Source organism: Doryrhamphus excisus, linkage group LG13, assembly GCF_037039965.1.
Source record: "Doryrhamphus excisus strain RoL-2023G ecotype Guam linkage group LG13, RoL_Dexc_Guam_v1.1, whole genome shotgun sequence".
Classification (NCBI taxonomy): Eukaryota; Metazoa; Chordata; class Actinopteri; order Syngnathiformes; family Syngnathidae; genus Doryrhamphus; species Doryrhamphus excisus.
In genome coordinates this window covers 3,717,626-3,739,406 of record NC_136369.1, presented here as the reverse complement: position 1 = coordinate 3,739,406, position 21,781 = coordinate 3,717,626, and the positions used below count along the sequence as shown (strand labels likewise).

General features: G+C 40.1%; 1 protein-coding gene across 2 annotated transcripts in view; it reads right to left on the bottom strand.

Moving 5' to 3' along the window:
* Window positions 1–21,781, bottom strand: part of LOC131139865 (protein kinase C-binding protein NELL1-like) — a 237,854-nt gene that overhangs the window by 29,031 nt on the left and 187,042 nt on the right. For both annotated transcript variants that reach the window (XM_058089792.2, XM_058089793.2), the window contains exon 14: window positions 19,213–19,335. In XM_058089792.2, the coding sequence (XP_057945775.2) occupies window positions 19,213–19,335 (123 nt within the window). The remainder of the gene's footprint in view (window positions 1–19,212; window positions 19,336–21,781) is intronic.

Genomic DNA, 21,781 nt, shown 5'->3' with positions numbered 1-21,781 from the left:
TACTTTGTAACTGAATTTGTCTTTAGCATCATCAGACTGGTATTGTTTTCTGTGGTGGAAGATTTTCTTAATTTATCAGTATCTCAGAAATGTTCACTGAACATCAGTTGAGTGGCAAACCACCAAAGCTGGAGGAATAACAGACATATTGGCTGGTGATCAATAAATTAGAAAAGAAAAGAAAATTACACAAGCCAAACTAAAGATGGAGTCAAGTAGGTACTGCTAGGACTAACACTTTCCTGGGCCCCACCCCTATGGCTCTGTTACATTACCAAATAACCAGACCGCGTTCATTGTCACCCCTATGACCTCCAGTTAAACCATCACTGCTTAAGTGAGCTTGTTGCTGACTCGTGACTTCTCAAGACATGCTTATACTCACAGATTTGCTATTTGAGTTTCCCATTATGGGCCTAGATTGCTTTCCAGTGGGTGGTGAAAATGAAATCACTCCACTATGTGCCATAGCTAACAGCCCCGTTCACGGTCGTTGGGCATCTAAGGATCCATCTCAGAATCGAGGGTTGACGTGAACAATGAAAGCCAATGGGTACTCCACCAATTCAAAGGAATATTAAAAGTGCATTTTAATTAGAACATGGACGAGGCATTAGGTAACTTTCATGGATGCACTACTGAGCGGTGTCCTCCATTAATGCTTTGTTAGTCTTGATATGAGGGTTTAAAAAAGAAAAATGAAATCTGCAAGATACATATACATATTTTTTTTTTCATATTGCGTGTCCTCATTAGGGTTGTGGGATGTGACATGCAGCCTATCCCAGCTGACGTTAGGTGCGACATAGGGTAGACAGACCCTCGACTGGTCGCCAGTTGATTGCAGGGTCTAAAAGAGTCACCTTTCTCACCATCATTCATTTTTAGCAGTTACATCAAATTTTTAATGAAATAACCAAGAGGAAATGCATGTTCTCCCCGTGCATGCGTGGGTTTTCTCCGGGTACTCCGGTTTCCTCCCACATTCCAAAAACATGCTAGGTTAATTGGCGACTCCAAATTGTCCATAGGTATGAATGTGAGTGTGAATGGTTGTTTGTCTATATGTGCCCTGTGATTGGCTGACCAGTCCAGGGTCGCCCGAAGACAGCTGGGATAGGCTCCAGCACCGCCGTGACCCTCGTGAGGATAAGCGGTAGAAAATTAATGAACCAAGAGGAAAATATCAAAAATTATATTATATTCCTGCATATTTGGTGGACATTTCAACATTGAGCATCAACCATGATTCAACATGAGTCCCATGAAGCTCAGTACTAAAGGTATTAAGGTCATACATCTCTAAAGGTGCTGACATCAGTGTGGGTCATTGACTTGACTATGAGTGAAAACAACAATGGCCCACATGACAAGACAGTGACCACTGAAACTAAATTCAGTGTCAGGTTAGAATGAATGTACATTTCTGTGGTAAACTTCACCGACGACATTGCTCAAGCATGAACCATATGACAAAAAGCTGGCTAAGGTCGCTGAGGTTAAAGATTGATGAGATAAGGGACATGTTTCCTGGTCTTAGGTCAACTGAGCTGTTGAAATTGGCGAAAAATCCAATTTAATTTAATGCTTTTTGGCAGCTGGTTTTACAGCTTTCAGATCAGTATGAGTCAAGCCAGTTCATTGTTCTTACCCTCCGAGGTACATGTCACTTCCTGGTTTCGCATATCAGCTGAAAGTCTACTGCAATTATTCCAGACTAGTAAGAAAATAAAAAAAATACTTAGTTCACACCTTGACTGCACTGTGTGTTTGGCCTTTATTTAACATTACAGATAATGACCGCACTTACAGGACATTAAGGGTGTTTTATATTTTTGTATTTTTTTTTCTAACAAGCTAAATGTATCTGCAGAGGCTTGGGCGGGCAGATGATCAATACAGTTGACATGGCTAGTTATTCCCCCAAGAGCAAGAGCTTTCAGAGAATTCTTCCTCTAAAGTTCAAACAGCTTAAGGTTGAGGTGCTTCAAGGCAAGAAATTGTATGTTCCAGAAAGAGTGGAAAAATCCTTGGGACGCACCTCCTCATTAATGCATGAATCAGTCAGGGTTGTTCTGGATCTCCCAGCTCCAATGTGATTTTTATTCCTTCCCCTAATGCCGCAAGCTTTGTGGGAACAGAAGAACGGCCCTTTCACTTCGAGCATGACTGTGCCCCAGTGCACAAAGAGACGTCCATAATGTTTGGTATGAAAGAACTTGAGAGTCCCGGACCTCTACGCCATCATAAACCTTTGGGGTGATTGACTATGTGTGTAAGAGAAGTTTCCCTGCAGCAGTTTTCCCCAGCCACCTCGAGCTACATAAGCCGTGTCCCATGTTACACAGACCAGTTATGTTTTTATGTTATAGTGGGCAGCGGTTTGGCAAAATTGATCAACTATCATTGAATGTAGTGCTCCAAATTGTTAGGTCTACTTTTGTGTATGTATGTATGTATATGTACTTATAATTTATTTCATGTTTCTCGAGCACCACTCGGAGTACAAATATCCCAGTTTGAAAGTCAGGTTAGGTTGGGTTAGGTTAGGTTGCTTTAAATTTGGCTATAGCAACATGAAGAGCATATACAACAACAACTGAGATGGTTTTTGCTCAAGCTTAACAGGGGAATGGAAAACATGCGCAAGCTGATGTTAACATCTCTCTAATGATGCATTTTCTTGAGATAATTCTATTTTTTAAACGGCCCAAGAGAATGCCTTCCCATTAAAAATGAACAGCGAGTGCTTTAATCTGTTCCCAAAGGTGAGCTATACTCCTCAGAGGTACTAATCCTTGTAAAAAAAAAAGTACACATTGAACACCTACTTGCACAGATAAATATGACATCTCTCGATATTAGGGGTGTAACAATTTATCCACTACATCAATTTGTCAATTTATCTTCCCATAATCCAACTACCTGTGTTCTGCAAGTTGCCATTCCGGACGACATACAATACAGCTCAAACATTTTTGAACACTCCAATTTCTCTGGAGAAACAAAACTAAATTTTTTAATGGTAAAGGACCCCTGTTATGCTTTTCTGAGCTATAAATGTAGGTAGAATGTCGTATTCTCACGTTAAATTATGCCAACATTTCAGATAATGAGGTTTGCACATTTGGAAGCAAGCCCTGAAAGAAGTTTGGGATGACTCAAAACGCTCAGTTTGAGAAGTTGTGGTAAAACTGCCCCCTTTGTGATGTCACAGAAGAGTGGACATGGGCGGGGCTTTAAGCCAGATAAGGTGTCTGCCCTCCCCCAAGCTCTGTGTCTGTGTTTACACGAGCAATGGCTCGTAAGAGAAAATTATATTTGTTTACAATTCCTAAAGACGCCTCCATCAGGCACAAGTGGTTGGAGTTTCTCATTCCCTAGCAGCAAAAGAAATGCATTTTAATGCATCAACGGCATTTCACTGGACTGTTTGTGAACATGGGCCACTACGCAGATGGACTAGCCGACAAACTTGCTGAAGCCTGACGCCTTTGAAACGTCAAGCAGTAAGTAACAGTTCATCAGTGTCCTAACTGTGTTTATTTTGTTTAAGTCATGGAGCGAAATCGCTTGTCTGTGTAGCATTATAGAGTGAGCATACAGGGAGTGAGGTTGCTAATCATCATTTCCCACCACAATTAGTGGCTCTACACAAGTTTTTTAAACACTGGTAGTCCCGCAAAACACATAATACGTGACAGATGCTGAAAAAACCGAACCGCTTTTCTTGTCTAGACGTCTACTTCCATTTCAGATTCCAACACATATGGCTGAATGTTAAAAGTGGACATTTTAAAAAGATAAATCGCTGTTTATTATCAGCTCCTATTCTCCTTTATCAAGTCCTATAAAGTTGGGTTCGCAGCTAGCGGCACAAACTGGAAGTCATTTTCAGCACTCAGGAGTGTGACCAACCACAGCGGAGTGGGCGTGTCTGGTGGAATAAATAGACAAAAATACAGTTTTTGCAGGAACCACAAAATCCAAAGAAATACAGCTGAATAGGTGCAGATTCCGGAAAAAGTATTAAGCTTTGTGTGCTGGTTATTGTGTGTAGCTGCTCTAGAGTAGTCCACAACAAAGGGCTGAAAAATGAGCATAATAGGTCCCCTTTAAACCTTGACTCATGGATCAGAGCTTCAGGACAAGATAAAAGTATGTAGGATATAAATTCATGATAATATCTATTTTCTGATGAAATTTAATTTAAATCTGATTACTGAATTGTATCGTATCAAATCCTTATTAAAAGGAATTGTAAGAACCCTACAAAATATACAGTTCTTGTCAGTACACCTGTGTCCCACAGGTTTGAACAAGAGTTTTGGTAAATCTTTTTTTTTTCAAATTAACTATTTCTTTTCTAAGAAAAGAGCAGCAAGATAATAAACAATAAAAATACTGGCTCTATATGCAAAAATGTGTGTGGCAAAACATTAAATGGAAAATTAGCCATTCCCATCATGTATGGATGATTTTATCTATTTTAATCTGTGGAGGAGTCACAGGGGCATGAAGCTATCAGAGGAGCAAAAGGGGAGGTGCATGGACGCCCTTGGCGGTTGGATGTGAGGAGCTTACATAACTACCGGCTGAGCAGCATGAGTGAATCCCGACGTCAAAATCCATTATTGAAACATACACACATACACACGCACGCACCGAGGTAGCTGACGCCACTGTTTTCACCAACCTCTGCTGTTTCACTGATAAGATGGAGTTTACTGCTGAGGGGCATGATGTAGTGCTGGAATTACCCATGACACATGAAGCCAGACTCTGGAGGAGGGATACATACACAGAACACACACAGAACCTGATGTGCATTTGATTTTCTGAGGAGATTGTGATGACTTGTTGGTCCTTAGCTTTTAGAATCGTGGGGACGTACGTGCGCACCTGCATGCACATTATTGCACCTGTGCACGACAGCTGAGATATGTCATAAAATGAGTAACCAACAGAAGTTACTTATTTGACAGAAATTAAGGACAATTCTAATAAAATAAATGGTCTCTGTCACAGAAAGTTCCTGAAAAAATAAATAAATAAAGGGGACCTATTATGGTTTTTCCCACTTTTCCGAGCTACAAATGTAGTTAGTATGTTGTATTCTTATGTAAAACGATGCCAAAGTTTCACATAATGAGGTTTGGGATGGTTCAAAATGCTTGGTTTCAAAAAGCGTGGTTAAACTGACCCTTTGTGACGCCACAGAGGGGCGAACTTCCTTATACAGTAAAGTCTCATTATGTCGATATCTGTTATATCGAAGTACTGCTTATTACGATACTATTTTCATTTCCCGGCAAATTTCTAGTCTTTTATGATATAATTAGTTCCGTTAGTGCAATACCCGGTTATTATGATAATCCGGTTACTACGATGCCCTTTTCATCTCCCGCCAGCCAATTTGGTCTGCTTATATCGATACAAAAGCAGCTTAAATCAATCTTTGCTTAAGGATTTCAATACCAAAAAAGAACATGGCGAACGACTGCTTCCAGTCAAATTTATTTTTCACACTTCCACCACCAGAGCACAGCACACACACCGATTCCCGCAATTCCTGGTTCACAGGTCAGGCTCAACCCGCCCCACATAGCTGGCCAAACACATGCCTGCAACAGAAGAACCAACTGACATAGCATACACACCTATTCCAACGAAGACACAAGCGTACAAATACATGTATTTAATTGTGTTGTATTCAGATATCTTTTTATCGCTTGCAATAATCACTGTTTTTCATATGTACATGCTGGCGTTCGTGGTTTCTCTCGTGTGTATAGATTCTATACACACGAGAGAAACCACGAACGCAGTTGGAACGCAATGTCGAGTGCATTATTGCCCACTTTTAATGCAGTTTGGCTCAGGATCGGATATATCGACAGTCCGGTTATATCGATATTTTTTTTTGACTCCCGACAATATCGATATAACGAGACTTTACTGTATATGAAATCTCTGCCCTCCCTCTGCTTACCCAAGCTCTACTTCTTTGTTACTTCTCTTACTTCTGTTATTGTATTGATTCCCAGCAAGAGAAAAATATTTTCATTTGTAAAAGGCATTTCACACAGGACTGCTTTTGTGAACATGAAATTAGTTTATATATACGTATTCGTGTTTTAAAAAAATGCTCATTATGTATTCACTCTTCAGGCTCTGTGGCCAGTGGCACAAAGTGACCGCCTCTCCCAAGACGTGTTGCAGCCACAGAGAAGCTCAGTGGTGCTTCACAAGGTGAAACTGAGAAGTTTGGAAGGCATGGTGTTTGTCACAATGCCTCCACTTTATTTGGTTGTCTTCAGCTTGCCTTTATTTTGGTTTATATCTAAAGTTACTTGGTAAACTTGTTCCGTAACACGCTGTGCAGGCCTGCACCGGCCACAACAGTACAGGTAAAAACATTCTGCAAGTATGACTGGCATAAAATATTACTACCATTTCAATACAGTGCAGTATGTACCTTGCAATCTTAAACTTCTTTCAAAAAATACAGTGTTTTTAACAGGGGCACGAACGTGCATCAGTCACTGATGGTGTTTTTTTTGGAGGCTTTTTTGCAGGTGGTGGCTGGTGAGACAAAGTCAGTTGGAAAGCTGCTTGTAGTACTGAACATGGTGCTTCTGAGAAAAAAAAAAAAACAGTCAGCAAGGCTGACACATTATTGTTATGTTTATGACCATGTTTGCAACACAGCTCATATATATGAAATAATTATAACATATATAAATAATTCAAGAAAAAAAGTCTCGAGGACCATTTACACACATACACATATCGCTGCATAATAAACAATACATATAGCAACTTCTGATCAATCCATGTCTATTTCAGATTTAAAATAATGTACAGCTTTAATCCCAGCTTTAAGCTGTTTCCGTTTCCGATCAAACCACAACCAGTATGCACACTCTGAGTACGGCTATGGATTAAGATCATTTAGATGGGTGAACAGATACAGATACAGATACAGATACAGTGATGTACTCCCTCATCCCTAGTAGCTTTGATACAGTTGAAACAAAACAGAGGGATCTGTGTTTGTTACACAGCAGCTTCATCACAGTGAGACACAAACAAAATAAATAATTGTCTCAAATGATGATGGCCAGAAAGCTTAAAAATTTACATATTCTTTGCTCAATTAAAAGAAAAAACAGCCTGCCCTCTAGCAGAGTCTACACACACCAGAAATTGCTACATGTGTTGCTTCTATTAAAACGAGATGAGCGGGAGCAATAATTATGTAAACATCAAATTAAATACTTCACACTGAAGGAAAAATCAAACCTCCCCCTCTTCTTGCCGATTGCCTGCCACCTTCTTTTCTACAGTAAACACCCTCCCTTGATATTTCAGAATACATTATCTTGAATTTCATTGCTTGCTGTTCCTCTGTGATTAGTCCCAGTAAGATGAGAACAGCCTGAATCAATGCTTTTGTCTCCTGACAATGTCTAGCCTCACTACTCTAACCCCTTGGTCTATAAAAACTAGCCCTTGGAAATGAAATGGGCCGTGAAAGCGATTACCTTACTGATTGTGCAACTGACAAAGGCTCAGCAATAAGCAGCTGATCATTAAATTGACACCGGAGACAATGGTGATCTATTATGGCATCCCTTGCTCTGGCTCGACTATTGAGGTCTATTTATCGGGGTCTGACACAATAAAATGGCAATTGACACAGTGGCTGTGTAATTCTCCCCATGAGAGCTGCACTACAACGAAATGGATATTGTGTCTTTGTGCACATTTTGTCTTCAGTGAAGCCAGATAGTCAATTGCTGTAAATATTTGCTTTAGGTGAACTACAGATTCAACAATGGTTTTCTGCCATCGTCCTTTACATCTTAGTACCATAAAACAATGATCCATTTCATTGTAACACTCTCTGTCACTTTCTTTCTTTTCTTTCTTAATTTATTTCAGACATGCATAATATGTTACATTATTGTTTCTCACATATACACTTACAATATAATACACTTACAATATCTATTTTTATATATATGTACATATACACACATAACACCTCATTAGTATACATGTCTGAAAAGGAGCAGGAAGAAGCAAAGCTTATTAAATCCTACCCCTTCTCCACGCCATAGCAGTTACCAATTCAATAAGTGATTTTTTTCCACACAGAATCTTACATAAGACAAAACAACAAAAGAAGAGTGGGAACATCGGACACCCCAGCAAAACAACAGGACATTGCTGAAGCATACAACCAACCCCGCCAGCCGACCCACCTGGCCCCGACCCCCCTAGCCCCTGAGTGCACCCACCGAGTGCCCAGCAGTCCCCGCACACCCCGCTGCCCTCCAATAAGACGCCATTTTGGCTGGACCCACAAGTATTTGTGATCTCTGGGCGGGCCTACATTTGGATGGATTTGTTCTGTTATTCAACAGACCTCTTCCTCGTGCCACCGTCATGTCACTAGCATGCAGTCAACGTGACACCCGATATCCAACCATCACTTTACCTCATTATTGCGAGGCCACACGGAATGCTCCCATACGAAGCACCCACCAAGCCCGGGCGCCCCAAGCACCATCTGCGACTGTTGAGGCCCCAGCCCAACCAGACAGCAGCAAGCCGCACAAGTGTGCTGAGACCCAGACTCACACCCCCAGTAGCAAGGGTCCACTTTACAAGGCCACAGCACACTCCCGCCCATCCCAGAGCTTCACCTCGATGCCCGACATCACCCACCCCTCATGTTGTCTGCCTATAAATGATGTTACCATGATGTAAACATAGCAGCAGGATGGTTGCAACTTGGCTCACAGCAACTGTTATGTAATCTCTTATGCGGTTCCATATTTCAACAGCTGGTAAATCTACTTTAGTGTCATGGAGTGTCACTGTCTCCAAAGGGACAACTCATTTTTGAAACAACAAATATAAATGTGATTTGTAAGCACAGTGGAGTCGCTCAAATCTCGGCTTGGACCTTTCCCTCTGCTTGTTTGGGTTAATTCCACTCATTGTTTGAGTGTGAATGTACTGTTTGTATGCTCCATGTACTGTATGTTACTGCCTTTCAGATTTGTTCCAAATTCATCTGGACCCCCTTAAGAATATGACTACAAACTGAGAGCCACCCTGGAGACGCATAACACATCCATGACAGCAATATTTCTAATATCATCTAATAGCTTCACTGTGGTGGAAATCTAAAAACTGCTACATGAGTCAAGTAATTGGTTGCAGACCTCACGACAATAAGTACATTTCTGTTAAAAGCAGGATTCAATATTAAAATTGAATATTTTTGGAGTTAGAGCATAGACAAAGTTTATGACTTAGTCAGTACATTCATTCATTCATTCATTCATTTTCTACCGCTTTTCCTCACGAGGGTCGCGGGGGGTGCTGGAGCCTATCCCAGCTGTCTTCAGGCGAGAGGCAGGGTACACCCTGGACTGGTCGCCAGCCAATCACAGGGCACATATAGACAAACAACCATTCACACTCACATTCATACCTATGGACAATTTGGAGTCACCAATTAACCTAGCATGTTTTTGGAATGTGGGAGGAAACTGGAGAAAACCCACGCATGCACGGGGAGAACATGCAAACTGCAGCTGTGCCGTCCTTGGTCAATACAATTTTTTAAATTAATAGACATGAAATAACACCCCCATTGCCAACTTTAAACTGTTATGCTTTGTGTACAGGACACATGAGACGGCCGCCGTTTTACACATAGCGTGCTACCGAGCTAACTAGTTAGCCTTCAATTTTTTTATTGAGGGGTTTATCGGACACGCCATGGCTATTACTCATAATAGTCCACAGTTAACTACAAAACAGTAGTCATTTATGAATTAATTCATTTTATGAAAAAAAAAAAAGGTCCACCCTCGGCCATCTCTGTATGGAGTTTGCATGTTCTCCCTGTGCATGCGTGGGTTTTCTCCGGGTACTCCGGTTTCCTCCCACATTCCAAAAACATGCTAGGTTAATTGGCGACTCCAAATTGTCCATAGGTATGAATGTGAGTGTGAATGGTTGTTTGTCTATATGTGCCCTGTGATTGGCTGGCCACCAGTCCAGGGTGTACCCCACCTCACGCTCGAAGACAGCTGGGATAGGCTTCAGCAACCCCCGCGATCCTCATGAGGAAAAGCGGTAGAAAATGAATGAATGAAAAAAAGGAGTGTGTGAGGAAGCAATGTTTGAACTGCAAAGTAGCAAATATGCTGCATGATCATCAACATGTAAGTCGCTAACTTAGATTTCAAACCATTAGTAACACACTGTGGATATCATTGGGGCCTCTGTTTACATCCATCCATTGTCTGCAGCTTATTTCATTCAAGCTCATGGAGAGCTGGAGCCTGCCAACTGCAGGTGAAACCCCAGACTGGTTGTCTGTCAATCACAGGACACACTGCTGTCAAGTCAATAGGGGAAATAAACATTGGCTAGAGCTTCTCAAGATACCACCAAGACTGTGTTCAACAGCTTGGTATTCATGGCATTATCCTTCAACAGAGCATACAATATATAAAGCCATTAACTTGAGTGGTAAATTGTGTTACAAATTACAAATGGACAATGGTCAAAATATTCTTAACAAAGAGATGAACCCTATGAAGAACAATTAAGCAGCAACAGTGACAATTTTTGAAGGATACAAAATGAAGGACGTGTATCACCTGCACAGCTTTGAAATGTCCCTTTAGTGACGCTTTTTTGGCTGTGATACTTGACTTAGCCTTGGCTGCCTTGGAGTACCCATTGCTCAAGGCTGACCACACTCTTAGTCCTATTAATATTAGCAGGGACACACTAGGAGCACCAGCCGTACTCAGACTAATTCCTTCAGTCCTATGAGGGATGCAGTGATGTATGAGGAGAATGAAATGGGAGGCACAGGTCGATTGGCCAACACTGTCGCCATCACACAGTAATGAGATCTCAGGGGGAGGGGAAAAAAAGAGGCTAATTGGCCAGAATAGAACAGAAGTCATAGAGAGTTTTAGGGCCGTTATTATAAAGTAAAAAAAAAAATAGCTTATCTGACTTCAAAAATACCATCAGTAGACACCTGAACGAATCAGCTCCAATCTTTATTTGTAATACAGTTGTGGCAAATTTGTCCATATGATTGCGCACATAGATCAGTAAAACGAAACCATATCATGTTTGAGTCAAAGGTGCACAGCTGATATTTGCATATGCAATCCAAGATGTAGAGTTACGAGTACACGTTTTAATTCCAGATTGTTGCAGGAAAATCTACTGCAAATGGAACAGCGACACAGCTGCCACGTTTCAGTGTTCAGTGTTCAGCAATATGTCACAATTCATATTCTCTGCAATGTTTCTAAATACACAACTTTTTAATCTTCTTTTCCCTCATTTGCACTTTGCCAATGACTTGCAGAATAAAAAATGTGGTGATAGCTACCCAGACAGGTCGAATATTGGCTAGACGCAGACGAAGGGAACGTGCATATGAACTTTGAGGCAGAAAATATGTGGAAGGAATTTTGCACATTGCATTGATCTGTCATTACTGCATCTTAATGTCTTCCTGACACAGTGATAAAGGGGTGGGTGGAGTCAGCCACGCCTACTACTTAGAAATTCTGAAATTGTGTTTTGTCAACATTAAAGCCGCGATCTTTGCATTGCATCTTGCTTTGTCTTGCCCAAATTTCCTATTTTCAGTCCTGCTTGCACACATTCTCCATCTCCATTCACACATGTACGCCATTAGCTTTCCCATGCTCCCTATGCTCAGTAGAGATAAGCGAGTACACGATCTGCATCTGTATCTGTTTACCCATCTAAATGATCTGTATCTGGAGTCGGGGTGGTACACCGATAAGTGGCCGTGGTTTAAACTGGAATGTCTGAAATTGACATGGATTGATCACAAGTTGTTATATTTATTATTACTATATGTGTACTGTGTATGTGTGTAAGTTATCTGTAAGACTTAATTTTTTTTAATTTAATTTTAATTTTTTTTAATTCACTGTCTTTTTCTCAGCGTTCAGTACTGCAAGCAAAGTTTTCCAAGTGACTTTATCTAACCAGCCAAATTAGAAGAGAGCAGATGGAAAAAAAAAAACAAAAAAAAAAACACCGGCAGTGACACAACAAGCTGTATATACGTAGCTTTCTCGTAAAATGCACCACTGTCTGGGGTTCTCCTGCTAGACCAGGGTTGTCAAACTCATTTTAGCTCAGGGGCCGCATGGAGGATCTCCTTCCAAGTGAGCTGGATTGATAAAATATATTATATACATATTATATACCATGATTTTAATAAAACAAATAAATAATATGAAATAGGTTTTGCCGATATGGACTGAGCATATATCACAATATTTTTAGGATGTATCACGATATGACGATATCAAACTAAAATTCAGTCTTGTATAAAAAGCTACAAACCATAAGCCATATTATGAAATACACTTGTCTAAAATTTTATTTATTGGTAACAATCTGGCAAACTTTTCTAATGGGATGTCAGCCTTTGCACACATTGCTACTAAATTTTAACCAAACTGAAATGTCTGTGTTTGTGATATAGGAAGATGTAGTCACCAATGCAATTCCAACTTTGTATGTGAAATATTTATGACACTCTTGTTTTGTTTACACAGACATGGGACAAACAGCGCTCTTATTTTGAAGGACTTCTTCATATCCGCCAACCCTTCATTCACATTCTCTCGTCTCCGCTGTCAATATAGTTGTCATATTTGTCGACATGAAGACTCACATAGTGGAGACTAAGGATATATTATTACAGCACTTCAACGCGATGTGAACACACCAAACATACAGCTTTCCCATTCACTTCCGTGAATAAATAGGAGGATGACCATTTTTCTTGGAACACTCTCTGCATCCACTTTTCTCTTTTTGACAGAGACATATTGGAGTAATGAGGGTGCCAATGCACATAATGTTAAATGTGGAAGCAGTGATAGATGACAAAGCTGCACTTTGCTTGCTGTGCACTGGTATTTGCTTTCTGTACACAATTATAGTGCAATCCAGTGGTCTCAATTAGAACAGTAGTTATTTTTTTGAAAAATAAAGCTTATTTTTATATTTTATGAAATTGTCTCACGGGCCGAATTAATCCAATGTGCGGGCCTGATTCGAACCGTGGGCCATATGTTTGACTCCCCTGCACTAGACCCTCTGAACAGGTAGGGTTATTAACCATGAAGCGATGCCAAAGACATGCACCGTGTATCGAGGTTGACAGTGAGAGCCTGGGCTGCCGGCAAAAGGATTGTCATGCTTGTTCAGTAGCTTGCCATGGCTGAAGGCAAGAACGCGTGTAAACCAGGCAACGTTTTTGCTTTGATCACAAGTTGCTATATTTATTTATTATATATATTTCTACATTTATTATATATATATATATATATATTATACAGTGAAGAAAATAAGTATTTGAACACCCTGCTATTTTGCTATTTCTCCCACTTAGAAATCATGGAGGGGTCTGAAATTTTCATCGTAGGTGCATGTCCACTGTGAGAGAGATAAACTAAAAAGAAAAATCCAGAAATCACAATGCATGATTTTTTAACAATTTATTTGTGTGATACAGCTGCAAATAAGTATTTGAACACCTGAGAAAATGAATGTTAATATTTGGTACAGTAGCCTTTGTTTGCTATTACAGAGGTCAAACGTTTCCTGTAGTTTTTCACCAGGTTTGCACACACTGCAGGAGGGATCTTGGCCCACTCCTCCACACAGATCTTCTCTAGATCAGTCAGGTTTCTGGGCTGTCGCTGAGAAACACGGAGTTTGAGCTCCCTCCAAAGATTTTCGATTGGGTTCAGGTCTGGAGACTGGCTGGGCCATGCTAGAACCTTGATATGCTTCTTACGGAGCCACTCCTTGGTTTTCCTGGCTGTGTGCTTCGGGTCGTTGTCGTGTTGGAAGACCCAGCCACGACCCATCTTCAATGCTCTGACAGAGGGAAGGAGGTTGTTCCCCAAAATCTCACAATACACGGCCCCAGTCATCCTCTCTTTAATGCAGTGCACTCGTCCTGTCCCATGTGCAGAAAAACACCCCCAAAGCATGATGCTACCACCCCCATGCTTCACAGTAGGGATGGTGTTCTTCGGATTGTACTCTTCATTCTTCTTCCTCCAAACACGCTTATTGGAATTATGACCAAAAAGTTCTATTTTGGTCTCATCTGACCATAAAACTTTCTCCCATGACTCCTCTGTATCATCCAAATGGTCATATGCAAACTTAAGACGGGCCTTGACATGTGCTGGTTTAAGCAGGGGAACCTTTCGTGCCATGCATGATTTCACATCATGACGTCTTAGTGTATTACCTACAGTAACCTTGGTAACGGTGGTCCCAGCTCTTTTCAGGTCATTGACCAAGTCCTGTCGTGTAGTTCTGGGCTGATTCCTCACCTTTCTTAGAATCATTGAGACCCCACGAGGTGATATCTTGCATGGGGCTCCACTCCGATTGAGATTGACCGTCATGTTTAGCTTCTTCCATTTTCTAATGATAGCTCCAACAGTGGACCTTTTTTCACCAAGCTGCTTGGTAATTGCTCCGTAGCCCTTTCCAGCCTTGTGGAGGTGTACAATTTTGTCTCTGGTGTCTTTGGACAGCTCTTTGGTCTTCGCCATGTTACAAGTTAAAGTCTTACTGATTGTATAGGGTGGACAGGTGTCTTTATGCAGCTAACGACCTCAAACAGGTGCATCTGATTCAGGATGATACATGGAGTGCAGGTGGACTTCTAATGGGCAGACTAACAGGTCTTTCAGGGTCAGAATTCTAGATGATACACAGGTGTTCAAATACTTATTTGCAGCTGTATCACACAAATAAATTGTTAAAAAATCATGCATTGTGATTTCTGGATTTTTCTTTTTAGTTTATCTCTCTCACAGTGGACATGCACCTACGATGAAAATTTCAGACCCCTCCATGATTTCTAAGTGGGAGAAATAGCAAAATAGCAGGGTGTTCAAATACTTATTTTCTTCACTGTATATTTATTATTATTCCGCTATATGTGTACCGTGTATGTTCATTCATTCACTCATTCTCTACCGCTTTTTCCTCACGAGGGTCGCAGGGGTGCTGGAGCCTATCCCAGCTGTCTTCGGCCAAGAAGCGGGGTACACCCTGGACTGGTGGCCAGCCAATCACAGGGCACATATAGACAAACAACCATTCACACTCACATTCATACCTATGGACAATTTGGAGTCGCCAATTAACCTAGCATGTTTTTGGCCACAGAGATGGCAGAGTGGAATTGAACCCTGGTCTCCTAGCTGTGAGGTCTGCACGCTAACAACTAGTTATCTGTAAGACCTATTATTTGATTAATTTGTAATGATCTGTGTGAAGTTTGTGACTCATGCAAACATGCAATGAGGTCAAATAGGGAAATAATGTTTGAAATGTGAGTTACCTACCTGGAATGAAAAAACAATGAAAATCATGTTCATTCTGTAATGTTGCACATTATGACATTATTGTATTGTATTATTATCATTATTTTTATTCCTCTGGCTGGCTGGAGCAAATTTGGCTGTGTGTGACTGGCCAATCACAGAGCATGAACAGTCATCACGATTACAGATACTGAGGAGTTGCACTTGTTTCATGCTCATATCTCGGCAAAAATGCATTATCCATCACAGATGTTTGTCTCAAATGAGTATCTGTCTCGTCCCTAGTATCATGTAAGGCTCATTCATTTGGCAAAATCAAATAAGCATGTCTTTGTGTGCATCCCCACTTTTTTCACCCTCCCTTCTCCCTCTGTGTCTACCAACAACTTTTGATGTTAAATGCTGATTTGTCAATTTCATTCATCATTTATTATTATTTCACTGTGTTTTTGCATGTGAAACTATAAGTATTGTTTATAAGAAGCATTTTTTGTTCACGGTTTTGGGTGTCTGGATTTTTTTTTTTGATGGGAAGAATTGCTTTGTTTGAGTTTTTTATTGGACCTTTTGGAGCAAATTCATAACAAAAACTAAGGTATCACTGCAAGCATTTTTTTCCACATGCATATTTGAGGCAGAAGCCACACTTAGAAACTCTCAGGATTGTTTGCAGCTGGTGATCCATCACAACCACTGTCTCATGATGCAACCTAATTTGTGAAATCGCAGCCTAATTATACTTAATGATACTCTCATCTTTGGATGGTAGCCAAGCACTAGCAGTGCTGGAAATTCCATGAAGGGCTCCTGATGAGCTGGTGCCATTGCTTTACTTGCAGGGGAAGCAGAAGACATATTAAAGAGCTGTCAAACTCATTTTCTACCTCTGTAATTGTGCTTAGTCTTCAATGGGAATTTTCATAGGATTTCAAATTATACAACTGATTTATACTTTTTATGAGAAGTAGAATTTCTGTACCGGGGCAACTGATTCATTTGGATATATTATACCATATTTTGTTTTATTTTACCGCACTATAAGGCGCCCTTAAAAGCCTTTAATTTTGACAAAAGTCATCGGTGCACCTTATAAAGAGCAATTTTTGGGCTCTCCTTTCGCTGCAGTTACAAGTGTGAGTTCACGCTGAACAATACGTACGGTACATGATATGAATTTGAAAAATGAGTTTAGAGACCACATCCTTTATAGAAATTACATTCCGTTTCCACCAATGGTTAGTTAGACAGTTGTAGTGTATTTCCTTTAGGGTTTGAGCTGAATGTTATAACTGTCTCATAAAATATGTAGATCAAACCCATACTCTCTTTAATCCCTCATCAAATATAAACTGATTGCTTCAATTTTATATCCCGAACAGGGACGTTACTGCGATTATAAAATGAGCGGGTGTCTTTGCCCCCTGTGTACGGATGTGTGCGAAATATGTGTACCATCAATCAATCAATTGGGCTTCATCAATCAATTCATTACTTGAAGAGCATTTATCTGGACTAACTATATATATATATATATATATATATATATATATATATATATATATATATATATATACAGTATATATATATATGCTGAATGAGTCTTTGTCTAATTTTAAAAAAAAACACTGATTACTTCAGGAGCTTTACCTAAGAGAATGACATGAAAACCACAAAAACACAACATTAACCAGGCCATCTTATTTGAGCTGTCACAAGATAGGATAGTAGAGATTCTGTATCATGATAAGATGTGTTTTTTTTTTTTTGGGCCAAAGACCAAGCTTCAGAGGACTGAACGTTTATTGTTGTTTCTTTCCATTGCTCAGTGGCTCCAGTATTGCTGTAAAGACTCAGGTAAATGGAGACTATGTTGCTATTCCTGTATGTGTGACAATGGACCCATGTGGTTTTTGCTGTACATCAGGGAGTTAGAGCTACGACACTACGACGGCATCCAAATCTTTAATGAGTCTCCTATGACTCCATAAGGGCTCTATATGGACTGCCACATGGGTTTGCATCATCCCCCTGTTCAACTGCATCCATACTTTGTGTCAACCTTCAGTGCAAGCACACAGTTAACTGTAGTGGTTTTGTACACTGCATCTGGAGTAAACGCACAGGACAGCACGTGCTGCATCACTTAAGATGTCAAAAGGCAAGTATAAAGAAGTATGCTTATTTATGTTTACATTAGATTAGGTAACTCAACACATCTTCCTAAAATGTTGCAAACAATGTACAAGTCTTAAGGTAAATTATACAGAAATATGTATAATTTGTTCCTTTAAATTTTGACTTAAACAATTGTTTGTGCACTAGCAAAATCTTATAATTATTTAAACTCAGGGTTGTCATACTAAAGCATTAATTATGATTAATTATTCATATTTGGGATATATTTTTTATCATATTAATCTGTTTTATTTTTTAACTTTTCTCTATGTGTATGTGAGTTGCTCATTCATAAATTAAAATTTCATAAATAAATTTTATGTTTTCATTTTCTTAAGCTTGAGCTCAAGTGGAAATTGATTGTCTGTCATTGTGTTTTGCATCAGCTTGTTTAGCATCAGCGCCTTTTGGAGTTGGGAGGGCATGGTGAGGAGCGGTGAGTAACAGAAAATGTGACATGAAAATGCGGGAGCATGTGAGTGTTGTCCGTCCAATGAATGGGAAGTGTACATTTAAAAAACGCCAGCACCACTGGTAAGGGTAGTGTGACATGCCTTCTTTGTAAAGGGGTTCGCTTATCACCGAAGCACCTACGGTTTAGCCTGCCACATAAATGCAAAGAGGACAGTCCAGGCTACGTACCGATTTGAAATTTCAAAAATTACATACGTTGTATGTATGTATCTACATATGTATGCCATTATGTCACCATATACTCCGGTTTCCTCCCACATTCCAAAAACATGCTAGGTTAATTGGTGACTCCAAATTGTCCATAGGTATGAATGTGAGTGTGAATGGTTGTTTGTCTATATGTGCCCTGTGATTGGCTGCCGACCAGTCCTCTCGCCCGAAGACAGCTGGAATAGGCTCCAGCAACCCCCACGACCCTCGTGAGGACAAGTGCTAGAAAATGAATGAATGAATGAGTTCTGTTGAAGATGAATGTGTGTGGACATCACCAGTCCATTGAGGCAGCGGTAAAACTTGACAACATCATGTGGGCGGGCCTTAAAATAGGTTGGAGGAGAATAATGGCAGAAGAGAACTGGCCATTCAACTCATATATTGTGTCATCTACCTATTGTCATCTAAATGTTTTCAAGGATGCAAAACGAACACATCAGTTTTCAATGTTCAATGTTGCAGGCAACACTCAAACACAGCAGAATATAAACAACACCAGTATACCCTGCGACCCTAGTGACGATAAGTGGCATAGAAAACGAATGGATGGATGGTTTTATGGATATTGTGTATATATATATTTTTAAATTTTATTTTATTTTTCTATGAAACTACGTATTGCCCAAAAAAGACTGATGAGGTATGCCTTTCCTTCCTCCATCTGTGATCCTGAACAGCAAACCCAATGAGGTGCTTAAGCAGCGTGAGCACCGAGGGAGAGTAGGCACACATGTGGAAAAGGCTCCAAAATCAATTTTCTGTCGTGCTGAGGGCTATATAAGACTAAGACTGAAAGATTTTACGAGACATCTGATCACTCTCACACTGGTAGTCTGTGTGTCTGTGAGTATTTACATGTCTGAGGGGACATTTCAGGGTGGGAACTTACCTTTGCAGATGGTGCCGTTTCCAACATAGCCAGGCTTGCAGGTACACATGTGTCCTCGAATCGTGTTGGTGCAGATGGCATTCTCATCACAAGAGTTCTGGCTGCTGGCACACTTGTCATGCTCTGTAGAAGAAGAACATAAAGAAAGACCCCCACAGTCAGCAGATGTGTGGAGTGTGAATAGAGGTAAGGGTCATTTGAAAAGAGAAGATGATTTTTTTTCTACTTTCAATGGTCATTATGCATTTCATTTCACGCATCCATGTTTTTGTATGTAACACCAGTTCACCTCTGTATAGCTATATAGAAAACCCTTTAACACAGATGATCCTGCTTTTTACCCCCCAAGTTCATTGGTTGCAGATGTAGGGTACAGTTAGTTTGTGTAGGATTAACCTGCAGTCCAGGGACTGATTGAAATCACTCAGAAATAAAACACTAATAGTTGACAGTTCTAATATTGATGAATGTTCGAGATACTACCTGCAAGCTGGGCACTGAATTTATTCAATTTATTAAGTTAAGCAGTCAGATTTCCATTCAATAAAGACATTTACAGTAAAGTCTCGTTATATCGATATTGTCGGGAGTCGGAAAAAATATCGATATAACCGGACTGTCGATATATCCGATCCTGCGCCGAACTGCATTAAAAGTGGGCAATAATGCACTCGACATTGTTCTATAGTATAGAACAATGTCGAGCAGCTTGAATCAATCTTTGCTTAAGGATTTCAACACCAAAAAAGAACACGGCGAACGGCTGCTTCCAGTCAACTTTATTTTTCACACTTCCACCACCAGAGCACAGCACACACACCGATTCCCGCACTTCCTGGTTCACAGGTCATGCTCAACCCGCCCCACATAGCTGGCCAAACACATGCCTGCAACAGAAGAACCAACTGCGTTCGTGGTTTCTCTCATGTGTATAGAATCTATACACACGAACGCCAGCATGTGCATATGAAAAACAGTGATTATTGCAAGCGATAAAAAGATATCTGAATACAACACAATTGAATACATGTATTTGATTATCGGTATCGATATAAGCAGACCAAATTGGCTGGCGGGAGATGAAAAGGGCATCGTAGTAACTGGATTATCATAATAACCGGGTATCGTACTAACGGAACTAATTATATCATAAAAGACTAGAAATTTGCCTGGAAATGAAAATAGTATCGTAATAAGCAGTAATTCGTTATAACTGATATCGATATAACGAGACTTTACTGTAATTGTATTACTTTATTCAGTTAATTTCATTATCCTGAAGTGCAAAATTAATTACTGTATTGCATTGTATTACTACAAAACATGCACCGGATTAATAAATACAGTTTTTGTTGAATAGTACAAAAAAACAATAGAAAAAACAATCCACGCAAAGTTAATTTAAAAGAAAAAAATAAACTTTCCAGGGGCCTTTGAAATTGTCTAACAGCGGTATCGTAATTGGCAGCATAAAACCCTGATGGGAGCATCCCTATTAGGAACCAATTCTTCTTAACTACAAACCTACTGAGTGGAATAAATATAGCAATCATCAACATTCATCTCACTACTGATCAGATCCAGTAAATATCCCAAATGCAGCATTATGCAAAGATGAGTCCAAGACAAAATGGTTACATACATACATACACATACATACATACATACACATACATACATACTCGTACTCTCAACAGTCTAGCCGCCTAGCACAGTTTTTAAACATCGACAGCTAAATGGGATTCATCCTTCATTTAATTTATCATCTCGGCATGGATGTTTGAAATCCTGCTAAACATCCGTTAATAGAGTAATGGAGTAATTGTGTGTAATGCTGATTATGACTCCCGAGCCACCCCGTTGAGACACTGATGGATATTTTATTATACTATCAAGAGAAAATTATTTCTGTCAACTCAGAATTTCTGCATCTCTCTGCTAATGAGCTAACCTGATAGAGCCTTGTGATGACCTATGAGAGACGTCTTAAAGTAACCTTTTTTTAAGAAACTTCAGACTGTACATTCTCCACTTCCGGAACCACAGAATCCAAAGAAATACAGCTGGAGAGGTGCAGATTCTGGTAGAACTAGTGCTGGTTATTGTGTGTAGCTGCTCTATAGGAGTCCACCACTCAATACAAAGGAAGGAAAAAGGAGCATATAGGTCCCTTCATCAGACCATAGCTCAAAAAACCAACCCACAAACTAAAATAGAAATAACATTTTCAAAAAAGGACTCTGTAATAAGTAGCTGTGCCATTCTTGTTAATCACCTCAAACATTGGTTTGGGCATGCCTGATTTTAATGTTTCCTGGAGGCTCGTCAGAATGTGGCTTCAGGTGTTGATGATGGCCTCACAGAGATCAGGGGAACACACGGTATGGTGCAAAAGAATGACATATTTGTCAGGCAGGCATTGTGAGCTGCTACGTTGTTCTGTAGAAAAAGCCAGTCATTACCACACACAGAAGGGCCTTCAGTCATGAGGGGTTCCCCTGCAACATCTCCACCTAGCCAGCTGCCGTTTGATGCCCCTGCGCAACCTGAACCTCCTTTGTTCCTTAAT